This window comes from Myotis myotis, unplaced genomic scaffold, assembly GCF_014108235.1.
Source record: "Myotis myotis isolate mMyoMyo1 unplaced genomic scaffold, mMyoMyo1.p scaffold_m19_p_9, whole genome shotgun sequence".
NCBI classification, from domain to species: Eukaryota; Metazoa; Chordata; class Mammalia; order Chiroptera; family Vespertilionidae; genus Myotis; species Myotis myotis.
This window is the reverse complement of record NW_023416401.1, coordinates 56,960,448-56,987,189: the sequence shown is the minus strand read 5'-3', so window position 1 is coordinate 56,987,189 and position 26,742 is coordinate 56,960,448. Positions and strand designations below refer to the sequence as shown.

At 41.4% G+C, this 26,742-nt stretch overlaps 2 protein-coding genes across 4 annotated transcripts in view; one reads left to right on the top strand and one right to left on the bottom strand.

The window, feature by feature from the left end:
* MROH8 (maestro heat like repeat family member 8) overlaps nt 1-26,165 on the bottom strand; it is a 61,052-nt gene extending 34,887 nt beyond the window's left edge. Inside the window, exons 1-9 of the mRNA XM_036321736.1 lie at nt 25,668-26,165; nt 22,004-22,122; nt 16,717-16,826; nt 13,908-14,030; nt 5,859-5,938; nt 4,946-5,090; nt 4,023-4,118; nt 2,792-2,896; nt 56-191 (exon numbers count right to left, since the gene is read on the bottom strand). Coding sequence (XP_036177629.1) covers nt 56-191; nt 2,792-2,896; nt 4,023-4,118; nt 4,946-5,090; nt 5,859-5,938; nt 13,908-14,030; nt 16,717-16,826; nt 22,004-22,122; nt 25,668-25,954 — 1,201 coding nt within the window. The 5' untranslated portion in view covers nt 25,955-26,165. The remainder of the gene's footprint in view (nt 1-55; nt 192-2,791; nt 2,897-4,022; nt 4,119-4,945; nt 5,091-5,858; nt 5,939-13,907; nt 14,031-16,716; nt 16,827-22,003; nt 22,123-25,667) is intronic.
* Nucleotides 25,677-26,742, top strand: part of RPN2 (ribophorin II) — a 61,997-nt gene continuing 60,931 nt past the window's right edge. For all 3 annotated transcript variants that reach the window (XM_036321735.1, XM_036321734.1, XM_036321732.1), the window contains exon 1: nt 25,677-25,814. In XM_036321735.1, the coding sequence (XP_036177628.1) occupies nt 25,802-25,814 (13 nt within the window). In that variant the 5' untranslated portion in view covers nt 25,677-25,801. The remainder of the gene's footprint in view (nt 25,815-26,742) is intronic.

Here is a 26,742-nt window from a genome sequence, read left to right as displayed (position 1 = left end):
TTGTGTTGTGCTAGAGAACTTATGTAGGGCTCGGCTGCTTTCAGCGGTGCCTTACACTTCAGCCGCAAGGTGATGTGCAGCAGATAGTGCGTGCCCTCTGCAGCCTTCTCAGCCACCTCTTTCAGTGGGTCTCCACACAGTAGAACCATTAGAGCCACTAGGTGTCCAAGTCTTTGGAATCGCAGTGGAAGCTAGTTGAGAGAAAAGAAAAATGCCATTGGAATACAGGTGTATTTAGTGCCTTAGGTTTAAGTTGTTGAGAAGTAATTCTACTTCCACCACCTATTCAAGAGAAGTGCAAGAGTTGCATTCAGCCCTTGGGTCTCTTGAAAGTTAACATTTAACATGTATGGATACAATATGTCCAGCAAATGATAGTAAATGTGGTAACTTCTAAACTAAGTAAGCAATCTGGAATTTCAAAAAGTTTATACGTAAAGATGTTCATTCTAGCACTGTTTTTAAAGGCCCCACATTGAAAAAAACTATCCAATAGTAAAGAGAACTATTGTTTAGCCACTCTGAATATAATAATTAGAAATTAAGTATCCTAGGAATTTATAATAAGGTGTTGCTAGTCTAATAAGTGAAAAAGTTGGATACAAAGTTGAGGTATACCATTTAATACTACTTTAAAATTTATTTATTGATAGTTTGCTTTATTATGAAAAAAAAAAAGTAGCAGGCAAAAGCCATAACAGCAAAAGAAATGTAATTTAAAATAAATAGTGAAGAAAGTGGGATAAATTTAAAAAATGAATGCAGAAAAGATAAATGAAGTTAAGAATTTGGTTAGTATGCAGAATTCTAGTCATCATTTGCTTGAGATAGGCCATGGAGCTATGCACCGGAGCTCAGCGCTGAATTTTCTCAGGACTAATGCAATGTCCCACATAATATAATTCAAATTGCCCATAAGACAAGAAGCAAATAGCCATGGAGAGAAAACACAACTGTTTCTAGGACTGAGTCAGAAAGAAATTTCTTTGGTGGCTCTTCAGAAAAATACACTGGGATATTGTGAACAGTAGCCTCTACAACTTATTTACAGTCAACACAGCAACACATACACAAAACTGTATAATATCTTTCATTCACTGGTATAGCTTTCATCCATTCATTCAATCAACAAATACTATGTGTCAGTTATAAGCCAGGAACTGGTTATGACTATGGCACTTATGGCTAAGGCACTATGATTGGCACTGGGGATATAGACAGTGAACAACAGATAACATCCCTACTCATGGAGATGATATTCTAACCGGGGGAATATAAAGGAAAAAATGAAGTAAATGTATATGTATCCAATAGTCATATATACCATGATGAAAAATGTAGAGGATAAGAATAGGAATTGCTATTTTAGAATGGTCAGGGACGATCTCACCAATGTTAAAATGAGGAACTGCACCATGTAGAAATATGAGGGAAAGACATTCCAGATGGAGAGAATAACAAGTGCAAAGAGAAGGGACAGTATGTGGTGTTTCTGAGGAGCAAGTAGGTGAGGTTGGCTGGAGCAGAGTAAATGAGAAACAAAAGAAATGGGAGGTAGATGAAGATGGGCCCAGATCACATAACAACTTAGAGCAGTGGTTCTCAACCTTCTGGCCCTTTAAATACAGTTCCTCATGTTGTGACCCAACCATAAAATTATTTTCGTTGCTACTTCATAACTGTAATGTTATGAATCGTAATGTAAATATCTGAGATGCAGGATGGTCTTAGGTGAACACTGTGAAAGGACCGTTCGACCGCCAAAGGGGTCGCAACCCACAGGTTGAGAACCGCTGACTTAGAGAATATTGTAAGGATTTTATTCTGTATGAGCTGGGAAGCCATTGGAGGGTTCTGAGCAGAGAAGGAATCTGAGCTGACCTACATTTATTCAGTACATATTTAATTGAGCATCTACATGTAGCATGTTCTGTGCTAAGCACTGGGGATGCTGTGGTAAACAAGAAAACATAATCACTGATGAAATTTACATTCTAGAGGAAAATGGACCATAAATCCATTTTTATTGGACCAATAAAAATAATCAAACAAGATAACCTTTGATTCTAAGATGTCATAGGAAGGAAAGAGAGCTATGAGATAGAGAGCAAGGGTAGATCTATTTGTAAGCAAAGGCCTTTTTGAGGTGGAAACATTTAAACTGAGCATTGAAGATTGAGGAGAAGTTAGCTATGTGAAGAGTTAGGGAAGGTCATTCCAAGCAGAGGACATAGTAAGTGCAAAGTCCATGAAACAGGAAGAGCTTCAATAATGTAAGGGATGTCAATGTGGCTGGAGTAAGTCAAGGAGTACAGGTGGGCAGGCAGGCACTATATCATACAAGACCTTGTATTCTAAAAATAGTTGGAAATTATTGGATCAAAGAAGTGATGTGGGTTTTAAGAAGATTACTCTGGCTACATATAGAGAACAAACTGGAAGGAACTGAAGTAGAAGCCCCCATCCCAACACACTCATGCACAAAACATACTCAGAAGGAATTTAAAAAAATGTCAACAGTGGCTATTAATATGGGCCCTCAGATATTTTTAGATTACATTTATTTACTCATTCAAAAACATTTACTATATTGTGCTAAGCAACGAGGATACAAGATTAATAAACACAGTACCTGGCCTCAAAGTGCTTGAATTTTAGGAGAGGGGTAGATATATGAATAATGCATGAGCACCGAGGAGTCATAAGTCTGGGAGTCATAAATAGGAGGGGAAATAGGTAGTAATAGGATGGCTTTGGATCCTTCCTCCTCTGCAACTGAAGAGCAGCTTACCTTCAAGCTGAGATGCATGCATAAGCACTTTAGAACTTGAGCAATGCTAGCTGTAGCTCTTTCCCGCTCATGGTCTTTAATTGATTGTAACCATGGATCCATGTGCTATGAAAAATGAAGGAAGCCTAAATGATTTATTGGGAAGATCTGGGATAACACCTTTATTCTGTTTTTTGGAGAGAAGTTCCACATGTCACTACTACGTCTGAAAATATTTTCCTAAATTATAAACTTGTTTTGGAAATAAAAATGGCGGATGACAAACGAGGCACAAAGACCTAGGGGATCAGGTGGTCCAGCTTCCTTAGGAGCTTATTTCCTAGACTTATTTTCCCTTCATCCCACTTTCTTCAATTATTTATCCTATTCTTCTGTATTTTTTCAGCTTTCTGAAACCTGCTTTGGAAAGACAGGAAATTAATGACATGCTATTAAAGAACTCTAAAGATGGGGAAATTGTATCTGCCTAGAACAGTCAGGGACGGATTCATGGAAAATATAATGTCCATGAGTAGGAGCTTCATAAAGAAGAAATGGCTGGAATTAAGTTGCCAAGGCAGGAAAGTTTAAGGCACAACTGGATAAAGGAAAGAAAGCCAATCTGGCTGCACAGTTGATGTACTAAAATAAGACAAATGAGAAATAATGTTAAGTTGATTGTGGCAATGCACTTAGGCACAAATGATTAATAATAGTTTAAAGGGCTATCCCTTTCTGGGATAGCTACATCTTGAAAAGGGCCAAGAGAGCGAGATCTTTGAATGCAGTGAATGCACTCCAATGAATAAATTTCTAATGATGGAATGGCATCTGCTGGGACCGGTACAGGTGAGAGCAGGTAGGCATTAATAACATTTAAGTCTCACCTGGCTCATTCATGAGGCTGACTCTAGTCTCTGGTCACTGACTGAAACCCTTCTGTGGTAGTAAGCAATAATAATTTAAGGAATACAGCAACCACTTAAACTGAAAGCCATTTATTTAATACAGTAATTATTGTCTCATGTAAAGGTGAAAAAAATGAGACTTTGAAAAATCACATTCCTTGCTGAATTTATAACCAATGAATGGCAGAGAGTTGGAATTTAAACTCAAGTCTGACTCAAAATGGATAGTGAATACTCTTAACTATTATGCTATCTCTTAAAACTTAATCCAGCCACATTTTCTCCCACTTTTACCTTTTAATATAACTATTAACTTTCCCATTCTCTCCTGATAGCCTGTTTACCTTCAAAATGATGTCAAAATTTTCCAAATGTGGGTCTTTTACCACCAAACTCTGGAGCATCTCAGAGAATACCTGAAACGTCTGCCTGTAGAGACACTGAAAAGGCACAGGGATAAGTGATGCCATCCATGCGAGTTCCCCAGCACTGCACACTTTTAAGGCTCTCCTCATTATCTTGAAACTTTACTTAACATTGCAGACCCAGTGTAAAAGTGTCGGGAGGCAGTTTTACATATTCACATTACATGGACATCGCAACATTAGTGGGAAGATAGTTAACTGATTCCAACTACATTTGGGGAATTGCTTAGGGGCATCAAAGTACTTTTAGAGTTTGACTTGTGACTCTTTCTGGCATCTTGAAACAAGGGGGAATAAAGTTGCCTTTAGCAATTGCTTTCCCAACCAGTTTACTAGTGGCAGGAAAATCAAGGCCTTTGTACTTCCTCCTGGCTCTGCCTGAAAGCTTCTCCTCCAGAGATATCCACACTCTCTTCAACCGTCACAGGGAGCTTTCCCTGACCACCCTGTGTAGAAAGCCCCCGTGCCTCCCACCCACAGTACTGTTTATCCTCTTCTTTCCCCGTTTTAATTTTTCACAGCACTCACTACCACCTGATACTGTATTTACTGGCGAATTGTATCTCTGCACTAGGGCAGAAGCTCCCTGGATCAGAGAGTGTACTGCTCTATTTCTGCTGCCTCTCATGATGCTTAGCACATGGTAACCCTACATATCTGCTAAGTATATGAACGCTCCACCTTATTTTAAAGCCAAAAGCAAGGGAAAAGAAGACAAAATAATAAGAGAAAAAGCTATTTCACCACCTATTCTATTTGCCAGACTTGGCTTAAATGGTTTTTGGCTAGTTCCAAAAATATCAAATGCACTCTCCAAATTATTAAAGCAAAGTGTGAGTTACCTCTGATTTGCAGGACCCACTTGGTTTGATTTGCTGCAGCTGGGTAAGGGTCTTTTCAGAGGGAAGAGTGATTATACTTTTGGTGATAAGGCTAAACAAGTCAAGTCGATCTTCAGAGCCAAACAGCAAATGGACATCTTGGTAACTAGAAAAAGACAACTTGGGAATAGCAAATGGGGAAGGGTGTGACTTGACATTGATAAGCAGAGATCAAAGTAACCCAAAGGAAAGAATAGACTGATCGGTATAACGTTCTGATGAAAGAGATCAATGGCTTGCTTGTCAGTCTGTTTAGATACATCTTACAAAAGGTTAGAGAAAGAGTTTCAGGCTCAGAGCCTCCATCCTTCTCCCCTTACCCTCCCTGCCTGCCCCGGAGGTCACTGGAGTGACATCCTTCGAGGCTTTTCCTTCAGTTCAACCATGGAAGAGAAACCTGCTACAGTCTAATATAGTAGAGCACGATTTTTCAAAGTGTGTTCTGCCAAGGAGAGTGTACTGCTCTATCAAGGGTTTGTTAGTTTGGGGAATGGCAAGTTAAATCAAGTTAAAAAACTTTTTAAACTATGGGACTTTTCGGGACCTTTAATCAGTTAGTGTGCAGTATGAACTTCCAAGAAGACAGCCCTTCCAAATCTCTTGAACTGTGGAACTCTGTCATGAAACAGTCATGGTAGTAACCTTCCATCGATTATTCTTGGGACAAAACCGAACTCAAAGGAGGTTCCAATAAGGTCTTTCAAATGCAAATGGTAGCATACGTGAAATCAAAGTTCTTACACAAAACACGGATTTGGTTTCCACTTCTCTAAGTAGTTTTGAGAAGTTAAAAATATGGAACATGTCAGTTGGCTTTGCTATTGGCCCTGAATGAAGAACCAGGATGCATGTGTAGAGGGCATGTGGGTGTCACCTGAGGTCAGTGATGGTGACAAAGACCTCCTGGCGCACAGGGCTGAAGAGAGAATGCAGGTGCTCCTCCTCCACCAGAATCTGTAATGAGAGGGAAAGAGCTTTAGGAGAGAGTCCAGAATGTGCCAAGTCATTAGGCCAAGAGATCAGAGATGTGGGTGCCCTGTAAGAACAAGAGCAGGTCCTTCAGAGGGCTCTGCTCCTCGGCTCCACAGGACTGGCAGCAGGACAGTGGCCAGGCTAGCAGTTTATTCTCCAGAGTCAGACCCTGGGGTCTGCCTCTTACTAGCTCTTTGAGCTGACACAAGTTATTCAACCTCCCTGTACCTCAGTTTCCTCACCTGTAGAATAACAGGGCTACTTCTCTTCATAGGGTAGTTGTGAGCACTAAATGAGCTAATTCACAATATCTAGAAGCCCTCAATAACTACTAGACATCCTAACTCCTCTTTCTATTAAACCAGCCATCTCTAATACAGTGTCTAATAAAATTATGTTACTTGTCTTTAAAAAGGAGTAACTTTACAAATCCCATATTGGTAAAGGGAAAGCTGCTGTGCTCTGCTGGAAAAATCAGCAGAGTGATAGAGAGGAAATAACAGAAGCTTTGGAGCTATATAGCACCTGGGAGTGAGCACTGGCTCTGCCACTCATTGTGTGAACTTGATGTATTAACTTCCCTCTGAGTTTTCTTATCCGAATGGAGGGCATGAGAATATATCTCAGGGAGGGGACGTGAAGAGCAAATGTAAATGGTTGTAGTGGAAACTTTATTGGATTGTCTCTCTGGAAACTGCTCCCAGCCCATAGGAATTGGTGCCTCACAGTCATGGTTCATCTACGTCATTCTGTCCCACTAACAACAGCTCATTTCTCCAGGAGTAGACACCAGGGTCAATTAGACTCTCCTTCTCAGGAATCTGGAATTAAGACAAATAGCTTCAATTTCAGTTTGGCTGGTCTACCAAAAGAAGAAAATTCAAAGTTTGGGAGCACTGGGCCCTATGGACAAGTGCACAGAAAGTCAATTTTGGAAAGAGAAGAGGAGAGAGGTGGGGAATGGAGGGAAAGAAAGAAATAGAAATGCATACAAAGGAGCAAAGATAAATGGAGAGCCCTAGCTGGTTTGGCTCAGTGGATAGAGCATCGGCCTGAGGACTGAAGAGTCTAGGGTTCAATTCTGGTCAAGGGCATGTACATCGGTTACAGGCTTGAACCCCAGCCCCAGTCAGGGTGTGTGCGGGGTGGGGTGGGGGTGGGGGGCAACCAATTGTTGTGGCTCTCTCACATCAATGTTTCTCTCTCTGTAACTCTCTCCCTCCCTTCCACTCTCTCTAAAAATCAATGGAAAAAATCTTCGGATGAGGATGAACAACAATATACATGTATGAATAAAAAACATTTAAAACAAAATAAAAATCAATTAAAAAATAGATAAAGTTCTGAGTATGTGAAAAGGTGTTTTTTCTTTTTTTCTTTTCTGGTTTCATTCCCTTCCTGGAGCTGGCTATTCTTCCTGTCATAGGATTCTGGGAAGACTCAGTTACTCTAAGAGCAAATACTCCGTTTTGTGTTTCAGTAGCCTTTAGTGAACTTTTACCTCCCACCAAAACACCTCATTAGGAAATTAGGTTGGTGCCCAGGAGGCAGTGCTCAATAAATATTACTGGGTTATCTTTCTTGCCCTTGTGTTTTCTCTTTCTCTTCTCACTTTCCAACTCTGGTCTGATCTTGCTGGAGTCCTGATCCTCTTCTTCCTTATTTCCCTAAGAAGCTTAGTTAATTTTATGGTTTTATAGTCTGGAAGGACAAAGTATAAGGCTCTGCCTTCAGTCTCCCAGGACTCATTTGTCCAAATCTAGTTATCTCAGAGGCATCACCACTAGTGTTAAAAAGTGACACCACATCCCGACTAGTCTTCAATTGCTGTCAAGGGTGCCCTTTCCTGGGGCTCATTAAAAATGATTTATGACTTTTCTCCTTTATTCACTTCCCACATCCAACCAATCACAGTAATAGCCACTCCCTGTTCTGCAGTTTGATTCTCCATTCCTGCAGCCACACCCTCACCTGTGGGTGAAGGCAGTGCCCTCTTAGCTAAACCACCAGGCCTGCATCCCCTTCGACTTTCACCTACTTGGCCACTTCCGGCAGAAATAAGCATTCCTTTACTTTTTTTAAAAAAAAGCAGATAGGCCTAAACGGCATATGTATACATCACCACAATCAAGATTATGAACAAATGGATCAATCCCAAAAGTTCTCTTGTGCTACTTTGTAATTTCTCTCTCCTGCCTCTTCCCACTCTACTTCTATCTCCAGGAAACCATTGATCTGATGTCCCCTTAGATAAGTCTGCATTTTCTAGAATTTTATATAAATAGTATCATATAGTATATCCTGTCTGGCTTCTTTCACTCAACGTAATTATTTTGAGATTCACCAGAGTTGTAGCATGTTATTGAGAGTTCATTTCTTCTTATTGCTTTAGTATTCCAAAATTTGTTTATCAAGTCATCTGCTGATGGACATTTGGGCCATTTAGCTATTACAAATAAAGCTGCTATGAATATCTGTGTACCTGCCTTTGTCCAGCCAAACCCTTCATGTTACCTAGGAGTGGAATGGTTGGTTCATATGGTAAGCATAACTTTTGAAGAAATTGCCAAACTGCTTTCCAAAGTGGTTGTACCATTTTTACATTCCCACCAGCAGTGTATAAGATTTCTGGTTGCACCATATGTCACCTACATTTGGTATTATCTTTCTTCTTTATTTTAGCCATTCCAATGGGTGTATGGTTGACTCTCATCTTGGTTTTAATTTGCTTTTCCCTAATCATAGTAATGGAGCATCGATTCGTGTACTTATTTATACATCTTCTTTGGTAAAGTGTTATATTTCTGCCTCTCCCCACCCCTCCCCATTCCTTTCCATATCTGTTCTTAGCTTCCTTTGCTCTTTTTATTTGGACACTGAGGAGCCATGCATTGGCATGGGTCATAAGACTGGCAAATGCATTAAAATTCTTCCTTTTTTATGATTACTTTGGCTTTCTCATTCTGTGGGGGTTCCTCAGTAGAACTGCCTCTCTTCGGACATCTCTCCTCTTGTGTTTTGGAGCTGTACTCTCTTAGCCCCTGCACATGGACTTGCAGGGACTTTGTAGGCTTGCATAATGATGCAAAAATCCATGCTATTCTCTCACAACTACCCTTAACTCTTCTAGGCTGAATCCCCTGCCAGTCACATTTTGGTTGTTACTGGACAGTGGGTATTTTACTACTGGCTGGACAGATCCAGATGCAGAGCACAGGGAAATACAGTGTGCTTTTGCTGTTTGAGACTTGTATTTGTGGGTCTTCTGAGCTCATCGGTTAAACCATGTGGCAACCCACTGCTATCAATTCTTGTGAAAGTAGGACTTTGGAGTCTTGCTATTTTGGCTAGGTCCTATGGCTGCCTATAATTCTCTGCCCATAGACAATAGCCAAGTAGAAAGCTGCATCCATTCTTTTTTTTTAATTTAAATTTTTAATTCTTTAAAATATATTTTTTTTATTGTTGATAGCATTACAGATATCTCCCATTCCCCACCTTCCCAACCCCCCTTCTCCCAGCCCCTATGCATCCATTCTTAAAATCTGCATTACAGCATTCTGTTCTTCTTGATGTATTGTTGGGAATAGTTCTCAACCTATTTACTAGTATGAGGTGTGGTCACTTTCCAAAAGGATTGTAAACTCTTGGGAAGAAATGAATTAACACTTTTAGGAAATGTATGTCCTTTATCAAACCACCAGAGTGTCCTAGATACAGAAGATCCTTGCTGAACAAACCTGTTAACTGGTTAGCCTTCAATTCTGAATGTGAATCATCAATCTAATCAGCCTTTAGATCTGTGGGTGGAAGAACTGCTCATTTTCCTGGAGTGTACAAGAAATCTCAGCTTCAGAATTTTAGAGCTTTAGGAAACCTGAAAGGGACATTTCATGGATGAGAAAATTAAAGCATCAAAAAGTTAAGTGCTTGGAGGAGAACCAAGATGGCGGCATAGGTAAACACTGGAGATTGCTGCCTCGCACAACCACTTCAAAAATACAACTAAAAGACGGAACGGACATCAACCAGAACCACAGGAAGGCTGGCTGAGGGGAAATTCTTCAACTAGAAGGAAAGAGAACAGCATACTGAGACTCAGAGGAGGCGCAGTGTGGAAAATACAAAGGTGCGGCGAAGGTGCGCGCAGAGCAGGCTGGCGGCTGAGGGTGCGGTTGTCGTTTTCAATCGGGAGGGAGTCTCAGGCTCTGAGCTCCAGTTCCGGGCGAGTCTCTAGGGACCCAGACTCAAGGGAGAAGCGGGACTGTCTGGCATCGGTCAGAACTCGAGGGCAGCTTTCTCTCCAAGTTTTGCAGCAGTTGCTGGGACTCTGAGAGGCAGAGCCTCTGGGGACGGGACTGAGAGCAGCCATAACTGCTCCCTCCCTCCGCCCTGTTTGATCCCATGCGATCTGCCCTGCCCAAGCCCTGCACAGAGGCATTTGCCGGGTAGCCTCAGGCAAAGGCTAGATTAGCACCTCCCCAGAGGACAGAAGTTTTCCCACTGCAGACAAAGCTGATTCTCACAGCCTGTTGGCCTGGAGGTCAAATCCCCTCCAGTAATACCGACAACAATCAAGGCTTAACTACAACAAGACTGCGCACAAAGATCACTAGGGGGTGCACCAAGAAAGCATAAAAAATGCAGAGACAAAGAAACAGGAAAAAATTGTCAATGGAGGATACAGAGTTCAGAACCGCACTTTTAAGGTCTTTTAATAATTTTCTAGAAACTGCTGATAAACTTAATGAGATCTATAAGCAATCTAATGAGACCCTCGATGTTGTGATAAAGAACCAACTAGAAATTAAGCATACACTGCTTGAAATAAAAAATATTATACAGACTCCCAACAGCAGACCAGAGGAGCGCAAGAATCAAGTCAAAAATTTGAAATACGAAGAAGCAAAAAACAGCCAACCGGAAAAGCAAAATGAAAAAAGAATCCGAAAATATGAAGATAGTATAAGGAGCCTCTGGGACAGCTTCAAGCGTACCAACATCAGAATTATAGGGGTGCCAGAGATGAGAGAGACCAAGTTATTGAAAACTTATTTGAAGAAATAATGACAGAAAACTTCCCCCACCTGGTGAAAGAAATAGACTTACAAGTCCAGGAAGCGCAGAGAACCCCAAACAAAAGGAATCCAAAGAGGACCACACCAAGACATCATAATTAAAATGCCAAGAGCAAAAGACAAAGAGAGAATCTTAAAAGCAGCAAGAGAAAGAAACTCAGTTACCTACAAGGGAATACCCATACGACTGTCAGCTGATTTCTCAACAGAAACTTTGCAGGCCAGAAGGGAGTGGCAACAAATATTCAAAGTGATGAATACCAAGAACCTACAACCAAGACTACTTTACCCAGCAAAGCTATCATTCAGAATTGAAGGTCAGATAAAGAGCTTCACAGATAAGGAAAAGCTAAAGGAGTTCATCACCACCAAACCAGTATTATATGAAATGCTGAAAGGTATCTTTTAAGAAGAGGAAGAAGAGAAAATGTAAAGATACAAATTATGAACAACAAATACACATCTATCAACAAGTGAATCTAAAAATCAAGTGAATAAATAATCTGATGAACAGAATGAACTGGTGATTATAATAGAATCAGGGACATAGAAAGAGAATGGACTGACTATTCTTGGGGGGGAAAGGGGTGTGGGAGATGCGGGAAGAGACTGGACAAAAATCGTGCACCTATGGAAGAGGACAGTGGGTGGGGAGTGAGGGCGGAGGGTGGGGTGGGAACTGGGAGGAGGGAAGTTATGGGGGGAAAAAAAAGAGGAACAAATGTAATAATCTGAACAATAAAGATTTAATAAAAAAAAAAAAAAAGTTAAGTGCTTGCTTAAGTGCATCATCTCCTTTGTAAAGTCTGGATCCTTTGACATGGAATTGACCACTCACTCACTCCTCTGTGCCCTCATTATACCTATTTAAACTTTTTTCACAGTCCTTGTGACAGCTGACTACATCTTGCTTGGCTGCAGAAACAGGGATTATGTCTTCTTTGTCTTTGAAGCCCCAATTTCCAGGTCACTGCCTGGGACGGTCAGGCACTTAAGAGGGCAATGAATGAATGAGTTTGTGGCAGAGGGTGGCTTAAGTTAATTACAAATAGGACCCAAAAAAATAAAAAGAACACAATCATGTTTCTTTTAAAAAACAGTTTAATGTATTTTAATAGCAAACTTACAGGAATAGCACAGCAGAGAGACAACATTAAAAACATGTACTTGCATGTGAAACAACTCAGAAAAGTATACTGAAAGGATAGAATCTACTGTATGATAAAAATGCTACAAATATCATTTAGTTGCCAACAATAAGAACTTTACTTGTTTTTAAAAAATCCAAATGCTGGCATTGTCCAGAAAAAATTTAATGGGTTTATTTATATTGTTATAAAGTTGAACTGCTGAAACTTGTTTACTGAAACGTTTTGACTTGCATTAATGCTTTATGTTCCCACATTTATAGTAAAAAAAATTCACACACAAATGAAAATGGAAAAACTGCCAATACCTGATTCCTGGTCCCTATTTCCCACTTGCAATCATATACTTAGGTACCTTTTAACCCCATGGCGAAAAAATACTTAATGTTCAGAACTACCAATAACAGGAAGGAGAGAAAAAAAAAATTTTTTTTTTTAAAAAGAATGAAATGTTTCCCATCCTAGTGAGTTCTTAAGCATGTTCTCTGTGCCTGAGGCATGTTAGCTGGATGTCTTTTGGCATAACTGTTACATGTTTGGCATGGATAGCATACAGGTTGGTGTCTTCAAAAAGGCCAACCCGATAGGCCTCACTTGCCTCCTGCAAAGCACCAATTGCTACACTCTGGAAGCACAGATCTGTTTTGAAGTCCTGAGCAATTTCTCATACCAGACACTGGAAGGTAAGTTTGGAAATTAGTTCAATGGACTTCTGATGGCATCTAATTTCACAAAGTGCCACAGTACCAGGCCTTTAACAATGAGGTTTCTTTACTCCTCCAGCAGAGGCCCCACTCTTGTGAGGGGCTTCGGTAGCCAGTTGTTTCCTTGGTGCTTTACGACTGGTGGATTTGTGGGTAGCCTGCTTTATAGGAGCCATGGTAGAGAGACCTCTTTACTTACCTCCCTTCTCCTTGGGCTGGAGCTGGGGTTAGAGAGCAAGGGTGGTTGTGAACACCTACAATCATGATTCTTAAATGCCAAATATGCGTTAGGTACTATGCTACCTGGCTTACATCTATTTCTTATTTAATGCTCTCAATAGCTTTGTGAAGTAGAGACAGCTATCCTTATTTTATAGATGAAGAAACTGAGGCACTGGGAAGTTGGTAGTTTTCCAAAGTCACATTGCTAGAAAGAGGCAGAGCTAGTCCTTGAACCTAGGTACTGCATTATAGAGTCTGCCTCTGAACTACTGCTTGATTAATGAGAACACAGCATTGTTTTTACTGAGAAATTTAATTGTTACCCCGCTCCTTTCTACTTCTTTTTCAATTGATTTGTCAAGGCTGATTACATTTGTAGAGTACCCCTGAGTATTTCTCCTCCATGCAGAAATACTGATATGAGAAAAGGATAAGGGGATCAATAATAAAAGTGAAGCCCTAGCCAGTTTGGCTCAGTGGATAGAGCATTAGCCTGTGGATCAAAGGGTCCTGGGTTTGATTCTGGTCAACGGCACATACATACCTAGGCTGCAGGCTCCCCTCAGGCCTGGGCCCTGGTCGGGGCTCATGCAGGAGGCAACCAATTGATGTGTTTCTCTCACATCAATGTTTCTTTCTGTCTTTCCCTCTCTCTTCTACTCTCCCTAAAAATCAATGGAAAAATACCCTCAGGTGAGGATTAACAGGGGGGAAAAAAAGTGAAGCCACTAAAAATTTGTTAGCCAGATCACTGAATTTGCATGGCCCCAATAATTTGTGATAAAGTCATGATACTTACGTATAGAATATGCACAATGTCTGCGATGTGGCCGTGAATGAATGATTCTGTGGTTTCATCATAAGGTAAAATTCGGCTGAGAGAAGACAAAGATCTTAGGTATGTCAGCTTCTCATGTTCACTCTGAATTTGTAAAAAAAATGATAAAAATACAATTATACATTGTCATCCCACTTGGTCATTATAGAGGGCTTTTGAAGTTTCTTGGAATGTTTTAAACAACGGACATGTCATTCAATCCAATGTCAGTCTTTTATTATGAGTAATGAATAAATTACAGAGGACTGAATTCCTTGTCCACTGGTCCTGCCTGGGTTTGTGACCTCGTTTTCCCTCTCAGCTAGATTTCTAAGTGCTCCTTGATGGCTTTTCTTACCTTTAGTCTTTGTTGCCTCACCTACTCACCCTGCATACTGCTGTCTGATTAAGCTTCCTAAAGGAGACCTCCGATGCTGTTACTTCTAGCTCTCTTGATGCCATTAAATATTCATTATTTTGAGTCTTTGTTTCCTATTAAAATGCAAGTTCTGATTTGAAGAACAAAATCTCTTTTGTGTTATTCTCTTTTTCTAAATATGAAAGCACTATCTATTTACCATAGAAACTTGTAAAAAATAAAGTATAAAGAAGAAAATAAAAGACCAATAATTCCACAATCTGGAGAAAATTTCTTCTTGTCTCATCTCCTATCCCCCCTCCTCCACACATATAGATGGTATAAAACTGGTAGAAGCTCTCTGGAAAGCAAGTAGCAATACAGAGCAAGAATCTGACTTTATGGCCTGATTATCTCTCACCAGGATTAGTATAACAATGCAACACTAGGTTTGCCTGCTCTAGTTTTTCTTTCTCTCCGATCTATTCTTCCCCCTCCCCCATCATCAGATTGTTTAAAAAATGCAAATTTGACCAGGTGACTCTCTATCAAAAATCTTTCAATAGCACCCATGGAGGTCAAGGCCCTTCCCAAAGGGACCCCTGCTAATGTCTTCAAATTCATTTAGTTTTTATTTTATTTATTTATTTTAAATATATTTTTATTGATTTCAGAGAGGAAGGGAGAGGGAGAGAGAGATAGAAACGCCAGTGATGAGAGAAAACCATTGATGGGCTGCCTCATGCACAACCCCCACTGGGGATGGAGCCTGCAACTCTGGCACGTGCCCTTGACCTGGAATCGAACCTGGGACCCTTCAGTCCACAGGCCGACACTCTATCCACTGAGCCAAACCGGCTGCGGCCACTTAGTTTTTATATGTTGAGTTTGTGATGCCTTTGGGAAATAGTCTGAGTCAAAAGTGAAGACCAACATTCTGGTTTTAAAAACATTTTTACTGGTATTATACATAGAAAAAAAATGTAAAGCTTGATCAATTTTCACAAACCAAAAACATCTGTGTATATGTACATATATCCAAAGGAAATGAATCTGGATCTCAAAGAGATGTCTGCACTTCCTTGTTTATTGCATCATTATTCATAGGAACCAAAATATGGAAACCTAAGTGTCTGTTGACGAATGACACACCTTCCACACTATGCTTTAAACATCCCAGACTTTATTTGATTCTCTGCTCCTTTCTGCCACAAAGTTGTCAAGCACTCCATTTCCTTTTTCTGAACACACCCTCCAACTCTAACTTCTATTTTCACCTATTCATTCCTCAGATCTAAGCTAAGGGTTACTTCCTCAGCAATGCCTTCTTTTACTCCCAGGTTATGATCAATTCTTCTGTTATGTACTCTCATAGAATGAATAAGTGAATGGATGAATGTTTCACCTAAACAATGGAATACTGTATTAAGTAGGATAATATAGATTTTTGTTGTTGTTGTTGTTGTTAATCCTCACCGAGGATATTTTTTCCATTGGTTTTTAGAGAGGGTGGAAGGGAGGGAGAGAGGAGGGAGAGGGAGAAGAAAATAAGGGGGTGGTGGGGAGGGGGGAGGGAAAGAGAAAGAGAGAGAGAGAGAGAGAGAGAGAGAGAGAGAGAGAGAGAGAGAGAGAGAGAGAAACATTGGTGTGAGAGAGACACACATTGACTAGTTGCCTTCCACACTTGCCTGACCAGGGCCAGGGATCAAACCCACAATCCAGGTACTTGCCCTCCACCAGGAATCAAACCCGAGTCTCTTCAGTGCGTGGGCACAAGCTTTAACTAAAGAGCCACAACCAGCCAGGGCAGGATAATATAGATTCTAGCTATTGACTTAGAAATGTTTTTCTCCCACCATTTCTGATGTTTATTTGTCTATAATTACATTCATGGGTATGCACAGAAAAAACTCTGAAAATATATATACCAAAATGTTAACAGCAGTCATCTCAGGACAGTAGAATTAATGAAGATTAACTTAAATTTTTATTATGATTTTCTTTGTTTTTATAGGAATGTAATAATTTTTATAGGAATGTAATAAGTGTTATAAATATATATTATAAATAGAAAAATAAAAAAGTATAAATATAAAATTTAGAGCTTATAAATTATTTGTATAAAAAGAATAGAGTTTAAAATATTTGTTAAAATGGAGGAATAAGATGGATAACTTGAAAATATTGCTTGTGCCCTAACCGGTTTGGCTCAGTGGATAGAGCGTCGGCCTGTGGACTGAAGGGTCCCAGGTTCGATCCGGTCAAGGGCATGTTTGTTGGTTGCGGGTACATCCCCAGTAGGTGGTGTGCAGGAGGCAGCTGATCGATGTTTCTCTCTCATCGATGTTTCTAACTCTATCCTCTCCCTTACTCTCTTTAAACAATCAATCAAATATATATTAAAAAAGAAAAAAAAAGATTGCTTGTGCGTACCTTTAGCTCACCATGAAAAAACTCCTGGATGGACTCGATCAGGTTCTCAACGTTGGCCTCACTGAAGGCATCGTCATGAGTCAGGTATCTGAACCTATCTGTGAGGGATTCTAGAGGAAGTCAAGAGATGACAGAGATGTCTGAGTCTAATATCAAAAGAAAGACATCAGATGATGCCCCCATACTATGTAAAGTTATACGGTTTAGTGGGGAAAACCACCTGTTCTCACCTTTACTGTTTGCTCTGCCCAAGCCATTCCCCTTTATGAGTCTCAGTTTTCTCAATTACAAATTCAATGTTCTCTAAGGGCTTCCTAAGCTACAAAAACATTGGAGTGAACTCTAGCAGAGCTGTTAAGAACACAAACCTTATCTCAGTTTCAGACTAGCTGGAATCCTGGCTCTCCCACTTATTAGTTCTATGACTTTTTAAAAAAATTTTTTATTGTTGAGATTATTATAGATATCCCTTTCCCCCCCCCCAAAGTTTTCCTCCACCCAATTCCCACCCCACCGCAGGCCCTTGCCACCCTATTGTCTGTATCCATAGGTACTGCATACATAAAAGATCTTTGTCTTATCTCTTCCCACAACCCCCTCACACCCCCTTCCCTCTGAGAACCGTCAGTCTGTTCCATTTCCATGCCTCTGATTCTATTCCATTCACCAGTTTATTCTGTTCATCAGATTTTTTATTCATTTGATTTTTAGATTCACTTGTTGATAGATATGTATTTGTTGTCACTTTGTTGTTCATAATTTTTATCTTTACCTTCTTCTTCTTCTTCTTCCTCTTCTTAAAGAATACCCTTCAGCATTTCATATAATATTGGTTTCGTGGTGATAAACTCCTTTAGCTTTTTTTTGTCTGTGAAGCTCTTTATCTGACCTTCAATTCTAAATGATAGCTTCGCTGGGTAGAGTATTCTTGGTTGTAGGTTCTTACTATTCATCACTTTGAATATTTCTTGCCACTCCCTTCTGGCCTGAATAGTTTCTGTTGAGAAATCAGTTGATAGTTGTATGGGCACTCCCTTGTAGGTAACTTTTTTTCTCTTGCTGCTTTTAAGATTCTTTGTCTTTTGCCCTTGGCATTTTAATTATGATGTGTCTTGGTGTGGTCCTCTTTGGATTCCTTTTGTTTGGGGTTCTCTGCGCTTCCTGGACTTCTAAGTCTATTTCTTTCACCAGGTAGGGGAAGTTTTCTGTCATTATTTCTTCAAATAGGTTTTCAGTATCTTGCTCTCTCTCTTCTTCTGGTACCGCCATAATTTGGATGTTGATATGCTTGAAATTGTCCCAGAGGCTTCTTACACTATGTTCATATTTTTGGATTCTTTTTTCTTTTTGCTATTCTGGCTGGGTGCTTTTTGCTTCCTCATATTTCAAATTATTAACTTGATTCTTGGGATCCTCTAGTCTACTGTTGAATCCCTGTGTATTATTCTTTATTTCAGTTAGTGTATGCTTAATTTCTGACTGGTCCTTTTCCATTTTTTTGGCATTCTCACTAAGATCCTTGAAGGTCTCACTAAGTTCCTTGAAGATTTCTAGAAGATTCTCGAGTAACCTTATAACTGTGCTTTTGAACTCTATATCCAGTAGTTTGCTTTCTTCCATTTCTTTCATTTGTGACATGTTTCTTTGTCTCCACATTTTGGCTGCTTCCCTGTGTTTGTTTCTATGTATTAGGTAGCTGCTAAGTCTCCTTGAATTGATAGAGTGGCTTTGTGTAGTAGGTGTCCTATAGGGCCCAGTGGCTCAACCTCCCCAATCACCTGCGGTGGACACTCTTGATGCACCCCTTTGTGGGCTGTGTGCACAACCTTATTGTAGTTAAACCGTGATTGCTGTTGGTATCACTGGGAGAAATTGACCTCTAGGCCAACTGGCTGTAGGGACCAGCTGTGACTACAGTGGGAGAGCTGCTGTGCAGGAGACACCCTTATTAGGCAGGACTTGCTTCAGTGGGGCTTTGGTGCTCATTGAGTCTGCCCCTTGAGTGTGTCACTTATGGATGTGAAGAGTTGTAATCTGGTACGGTCTCACACTGACCACTGGGTACACTGGCTCTTGGATCTACAAGAATGTGCAGTCAGCCACTGCATAGGGCCACCCAGCAGGAGCTACAGAGAGATCTGCAGATTCTTCCTCTTTGTATCAGATTTGGAAGTGTCCAGATGAGGCCCAGCTGTGAAGCAAGGCAGGTTGGTGTTGGTGCTGGCCTTAGGCCTTTTATTGATAGTTTTGGGGCTCCCTGACCCAATTGCAGCTTGGTTGACAGGTTTTAGGCTGAAAAAGGACAGGCCATTCATATGCAAAAGCTAATGCACACAGCTTGGATGTGGTTGCAAATTGGGCGGGACAGGGTCTCAGGGAATCTCCAGGGTGGAGCAAACAGAAATGGCTGCCAGTCAGCCCTGCACCGAGGAGACCCCAGCATGGGAACAATGACTGCTGGGAGCACCTCCGTCTGGAAGAAAGCCACCCCTGCATTCCTACCCCAATGCCAGATAGTCCAGTTTCTCCCTGTTTGTGTCTGGGTCCCCCAGAGCCTTGCCTGGCACTGGAACTCAGAGAAAGTGGGAGCTTGTAAATTCAGTTCACGGTGCTGGCCCTTTAAGAGGAGCAGCTGGTTCTCCAGCAGCCTGTGTGTCACTCAGCCCCAATCCACACTTGTTTTTATAGTCTGTAGTTCTTACTGCCCGTAGGGACTTCTTTCCCCAGTTCTGGGACCCTGGGCTGGGGTCTGGTGTGGGGCTGGGACTCCTCGCTCCTCCGGGCAGCCTCCAAAGAGGCGATCTCCCTCATGATTAAAAAAGCAGCACACCCAGGTGCCAGACCAGCCCGTTCCATACCTCCGCACCTCCTACCAGTCTCAAAGTGCTTTCTTCTTTACCTCTCTAGTTGTAGTACTTCCACTCAGCCAGCTTTCCCGTGGTTCTAGATCAGGGGTGGGCAAACTTTTTGACTCGAGGGCCACAGTGGGTTCTTAAACTGGACCGGAGGGCCGGAACAAAAGCATGGATGGAGTGTTTGTGTGAACTAATATAAATTCAAAGTAAACATCATTACATAAAAGGGTACGGTCTTTTTTTTTTTTTTAGTTTTATTCATTTCAAACGGGCCGGATCTGGCCCGCGGGCCGTAGTTTGCCCACGGCTGTTCTAGATGATAGCTGTTCTGTATTTTAGTTGTAATTTTGATTTGGTAGTGGGAGGCAGCAAGTACATGTGTTTAACTATGTCACCATCTTGGTTCCTCCTCTAGTTCTATGACTTTTATCAAGTTAGTTTGTCTGTTGAAACCTGTTTCCTCACTTGTAAAACAGGACCATTATGAGGATTAAGTGAGAAAATACATATAAGACTTATTCCAGTATGTGGCCCACAGTAAGCACTTAAATAGTAGATATTATTCAAATTCAAAAGCTTATGACTGTGGTGACAAGAGCTTAAAATATAGTAACAGTACCTTGCTGTTTTCTTCCTGCTTGACCAGGTTGCAATACGTGCTTGAGGTATTTCCTTCCTGACCTGAGATGTACTTTAAAGGCACAGGCTCCAGTGTAGGGAATCCTTGCTCTGCTTTTTTCTAGCATTCTGACTCTGTGAGGCCTTACTTTCTCTGGGCCTATTTCTTCATTTCCAAAATGGGGATCATTATAGAATCTACCTCATTTGGCTGATATAGAACTAGCACCAAAGAAGTGTTGGCAAATCTTATTCCTTTGCTCACTGAGTGACAATAATTGTGGTGGCATCATGTAGGTTTACATCCTTACCTTCTCTATTTTTCAATACCAAATCCCTATTCCTATTGGACAAATAGGCTATTTCCCCCTTAACATACCTATCATCTGAGGGTTTCTACCACTCAATTTTTTTACTCCTTTTGGTCTCCTGAATTATAGCCTCTTCTGCAAATTCCTCCCACTCCCTGCCATGTCCTTGTTATCCAGTAGAAGCCATATTCTTGTTCACCTCCTATCTTCACAAAGGCTTTCCTTTTGCTTGTATGTTTTTCCTTCTTCTGTCCCACCTTCCCTTATCTCTCCTTGCATATCTAACTCTTACTCATTCTTCAGGGCTCAGCTCCAGCATGCCTTTCCTGAATCCCCTCTGCTCATTTTGGCTAAATATCCTCCTAGCTGCTAATAAACCTCTTTATATTTGCTCCTTACTCCCACCTCCATCCCCAATCACATATTAAACTGAGTTCCATTTCTTTGTTTCCTTAGGAGTATACTGTATTTGTTCTGCTCACTGCTCTATCTCCAGCAGCTAGATCAGTGTTTAGAGTATAGCGGGGCTTCAGTAAATATTTATTGAATGAATGTACAAATAAATGAACGTAGTTCCTCAAACATACTATAGTCTTTCCTGTCTCGTGCAAATACTGCTCCACCTATCTGGAATGCTCTTCCCTCTACTTCTCACCTGGGTAGCTCTTTCAGGTCTTTGAGACCCTCTTTAGGTTTAAACAGCAGTGTCTCAGACAGGTTCTCTCTGCCAAACATGATTTAAATTAGGTTCCCATCCCTTTATTTATTTATTTTTTTTGGGTCTCAGTCCTTGTTTAATTCTTTCATAGTGTTTACTACAACTTGTAATTACTTTATTTACTGTCTCTTTACCTATTTTGGTTCTTCTCAGCACTATGATGTAAATTGTGAGGGCAGGAACCATGTTAGTTTTGTTCACTGATGCATGTCATTGTTCTCGTGCTGGGGCCTCCTTGGTGCAGGGCTGACTGGCAGCCAATTCTGTTTGCTCCGCCCTGGAGATTCCCTGAAACCCTGTCCCACCCAATATACAATCCCACCCAAGCTGTGTGCAGTGGCTTTTGGATATGAATGGCCTGTCCTTTCTCAGCCTAAAACCTGTCAACCAAGCTGCAGCTGGGTCAGGGAGCCCCAAAGCTATCAATAAAAGGCCCAAAGCTGGCACCAGCACCAGCCTGTACTTAATAGTTATAGAATGAATGAAAGATAGTTATTTTGTAGGCCAATCCAAATTCCACCCACACCTACCTTTCTCTTCTCAGAATCCTTCTAGCATGTAGAGTCTAGACTAGACCTTGTGCAAATAGGCAGGATTATTTGTCTCAGGACCAAGTTAGTATCCTGTATGTCTAGAATAATGTATCTTATCTCATTTTTCCAATCATATTCCAAGGTTTTAAAGTCAGAGACCAAATTCATTGTCAAAGTCCAGTCAAGGGCTGGTTACCGAGTTACTTGACTTGAAAAGAGATGCCCCTCCACCCCGTTCTTTTCCCCTTTTACCTGTAAATTCAAGGCTACTTGGGCCCTTTATAATATCCTCTAAGTTGCTCAGCTGCAAATCCAGACTTCCTGAATCACTATCGGACGCATAAGGGACTACTACTTCCCAACTACAGATCCTACGAAAAAAGAGGGGATTAGAAAAATTAGTTTTTCAAGACTGCTTCTGTCTCATCACTCAAGCTTAAATGTCACTTTTCAGAGGCGTTTATTGATCACCAATCTAGGTTAACCAGCCTCTCCCCACCCCAGTCCAACAGTTATTTTTTTCTGTTTTCATAGTATTTAATCATTGCCTATAATTATCAAGTTAATTTGTGTTGTTTATTGACTGTCTCCCATTAAACTATAAACTTCATGAGAGGAGAAACCCTATTTATATGGTCATAGTTGTATCCTCAGCACTTAGCATATTGTCAGCTTTATGGGGAGTAAATGGATAGATAAGAAATACTAACTCACTGTTAAAAAGAGACTGAGACAAAGAAAGGCTACTCGCCATGAAAAGGGAAATCTTACCCTTTGCTACAGCGTGGATGGGCCTCAAGAGCATTATGCTAAGTGAAATTAGTCAGAGAAAGTCAAGTACGATGATTTCACTTATATGTGGGTAGTAATGAACAAAATTAACTAACAAACAAAATAGAAACAGACTCATAGAGAACAGATTGACAGCTGTCAGAGGGGAGAGGGTTTACCTGGCTCGGTGAAAATGGTAGAGGGACTTAGCAAACAAAAGAAAACAAAAAACAGACACAGATAACAGTACAGTGTTTACCAGAGGGAAAGAGGGTTGGGGGGAGGTAGAAGAGGGTAAAGAGGGGATAAATGGTGATGGAAAGAGACTTGACTTGGGGTGGTGAACACACAACATACAGATGATGTATTATAGAACTGTACACCTGAAACCTAAATACTTTTATTAACCAGTGTCACCCCAATACATTCAATGAAAAAAAAAAAGAGACTGAGGTAGAATACTCCCCACCTACCTCAATCCCTCTTCCCCTTTCTTTTTTTCTATAGACAAAATACCTTCTAATATGTGATGCACTTATTTATGATATTGTTTATTGGATAACAGTTTTCATTACTAGAAAAATATTTCTTCAAATTTTTGTACTATTCACAATGTAAAGTCTATAAAGACATGGCACATTTTTAAGTTTAATTTCTATTAACATTTTATCCACCACTAGGTTTAGACAGTAACAAAGCAATAATTGATAACCTAAAAATAAAAAGGCCTTTCAAAGTGAGAGGCAAACAAGCATTTATTTGAGATCAATAAGAATACCTATTTGGGAATCAAATCAGGTGGAAGCCCAAATAATGTTCTGATTAGGAGACAAAGGCAATAGGTATTTATGAGGAAAAAAAGAGGAACAATTACATTAATAGAAGGAAAGCATTTCTATTGGTGAAGATAACAATATAGTGATGTTAATTCTAGGCTATGTTTTAAATTTTTAGTTAGGTAGTCATCAGTTAGAACTGCTTTTTTCTTTTTTTTAAAATATATTTTATTGATTTTTTACAGAGAGGAAGGGAGAGGGATAGAGAGTTAGAAACATCGATGAGAGAGAAACATTGATCAGCTGCCTCTTGCACATCCCCCACTGGGGATGTGCCCACAACCAAGGTACATGCCCTTGATCGGAATCGAACCTGGGACCCTTGAATCCGCAGGCCAACGCTCTATCCACTGAGCCAAACCAGTTAGGGCTGCTTTTTTCTTATTTTTGCAAAAAGTTCTTTGGGAAACAAAGTTGTTTAGGTCCAAAGGTTATTTTGCCCTGTTTTCCTCTGGCATGGTAGCTTCAGCTCCATTTTAAAAAAACAAAACATATTTATGGGGTTTTTTTGGTTGCCTCCTATATGTACCCCGACTGGGGATTGACACCAAAATCTGGGTATGTGCCCTGACCGGGAATTGAACCCGACACCTTTTGGTATATGGGGTGATGCTCCAAACGAAGCCTCCAGCTCTGTTTTAAAGTGGCTTCATGTTTTGTGTTTGTTTTTATTGTTTATAAAATCAAGCTCTGGTTTGTAGCATTTGCTGAATCTATGGTTGCGGCCAAAATCAAGCTACCAATGTCACTTTGGGAAGAAATGTGCAGTAGCACACACCATCATATATTTCCACTATTCAGATACAGTAGAAATAAGCAGCCACGAAAACATAGACAATGAGAAAATGTAGTGAAACACTTAGGAAGTGATGAGTTTGGTTTTCAATACACTTTATTTCATTATCAGTTTGTATAATTTAATTTTTCTTAGTTGTATTTAACAACTAATTTGCAAACTCCTGATAAATTCAACAATTGACTTTGCAAATCGGTATGAGATGACGCCAGCATACTATTGGTTATTTTATTATTGAGTTGAAGGAGTTCTTTATATATTCTGGATCAGCACTGTCCAATAGTACTTTCTGTGATAGTGGAAATGTTTTATAATTCTGCTCTGTCCATATGATACCTACTAGCCACACATGGCTATTGAGCACTTAAAATGTGGCTAGTACAAACTAATTTTTACTTTTGGTTCATTTAAATTCAAATTTAAATACTTACATATAGCTAGTATCTACCACACTAAACAGCACAGCACCAGACATAGCAAGAACTGACTCTCACTGTTTGGGGTAATAATATCTGGGGCACTAATAATAAGAAGTTACCATATTGTGCCTTGGCTGGTGGTGCTCATTGGTTATAGCATCAAAGGGTCTCTGGTTAGGTTCCTTGTCAAGGGCACATACCTGGGTTGCGGGTTCTCTCCCCATCCCTGCTCGTGCAGGAGGCAACTAGTCCATGTCTCTCTCTCTGTCGCTCTCCCCTCCCTCCTTTTCATCCTCTCTGAAAAGCAATGGAAAAAATATCCTCTGGTGAGGATTAACAAAACAAAAAAGAGTTACCATTTTGTGCATACTTCGTATGTTCATAATAGTTAAAAAGCACAGATGACGGAGTCAAACTACCTGGGTTCAAATCTTTGTTTCCTTCTCTATCAAATGGAATAACTAGTGTGGTGACAGGGAGTAAACGAAATGTTGTGTACGTAGAGACACTGTCGGGCTATCCTGTTAACTCTCAATAAGTGGAATTAGTTATTATTAGTTCTTAGATCACTTCCATTTTTGAACTTGTTACTTCGTAATCTTGGCTAATATGCTCCTCATAATAATGAGGAGTCACTGAATTATCGGGAGTCAAGACAAACGCTTTGCAAATCAGATGAAATGGCACTCATAGGTTAGTTATTAACAACCGAAACAATCTTTGGAGGAAATTGCCATAATTTACGAAAGGGCAATAAAAAAGCAAAACAAAAAACACACAAAAACCCTCGAATACCGCCCTTCCCCACCTGACCCTTCCCATTTAAAATTGGCCGGGCTGCAGAGACGGTTGAGTGACAGGCGACCGACCAATCAGAGGTGGCCCCGTCTCGGACCCGCCCTGAAGCCTTGCCCAATAGCGTCGTGGTAGCGCCCGGAATAAGACCGTTGCAAGGAGGCCGGTACCAAGTGGACCTGGGCGCCGGGGGGAACGGGCCTGTACGCGAGGACCGCGAGGTCCTTTGGGCGCGAGGACCAGAATTCCGGCTGTGGCTACAGGGAGCAGCCCGGCCCAGCGGGACGGCGGGGACTGACCTGTCCCTAGAGGGCATCTCAGCACGCGGAGCCTGCCGCGAGTTCCAGGCGTCCCCTCCGGCGCGCTCCCGGAGCCACTTTTCTGAGCGGAAGTCCGCTAGCGGTGCGGACCCTTCTTGGACCTGCTCGGAGGAATGGCGCCGCCGGGTGAGGTGCTGCGCATGGCTCGACGCCGGGGCCCCGCGGACGGCATGCCTCGGCGACTGGGCCAGCGCCCGCGGGAGGCTAGTGTTCGTCACTCGGGAGCCGGCCAGGCGGGGTCCCCTTCCTCGGCGGCACTGGGGCATGGGCTCCGCCTCTCTGGGGTCGAGAGTCTGCGGGAGGGCTGGCGAGCGGGTGGGATGCACGGGACCTGAGGAGGGGTTGGGCTGGGAGGGGAGTGCGGTGCCGAGCTACGGGTACCCCCGAGGACCAGCCGGGCACCGAGGGGCGTGATTAACCGCTGGTCGCGGCTTCGCTCATTCATTTGACTCGCGCGGGCTCCCGGGTCCGGCGGCCGCAGAGCTAGCCTTTGGCCAAATGATCCATTGGGCCCCAGTTTCCTTTTTAGTGGAAGGGGCAAAGCAGATCACCTCTCTGGGAGTTGAGAGTTCTGAAGTCAGGTTTTCCGGGTGCTGACTTGCAGGCCGCCACGCATTTATTATGTGACCCCCACCGCCATTTACTCAACCCCCCTCTGCACCTCAGTTTCTCATCTGTAAAACAGATTACACATTGTCTGCCTCTTAAATTGCTGTATTAAATGAGATGGCCTCCGTGCATGGTTTACAACAGTGTGTGTCACTAAGCAAGCACTCGGTGAAGCTACCTGCATTGCTAGTTAACGACTGGTCACTGCAGGATAGACTCTCAGGTCCCACCGCAGCTTGGGAAATGTGTACTATTGTGATTTCCACGTGACAGGCGGGAGGGAAGAGAGAAGGCCAGTGGCTTACTGCTCCATTATTTAAGAAGAAGGTAAAAGAGGTGTTAAAAACAAACTTTGGATTCAAGCCGGTTGCCTGCCGTTTGATTCTCAGGTAGTTGTGTGTGGTAGGGCAGGTAATTACTATCTGAGTCTCAATTTCTTGGTTTT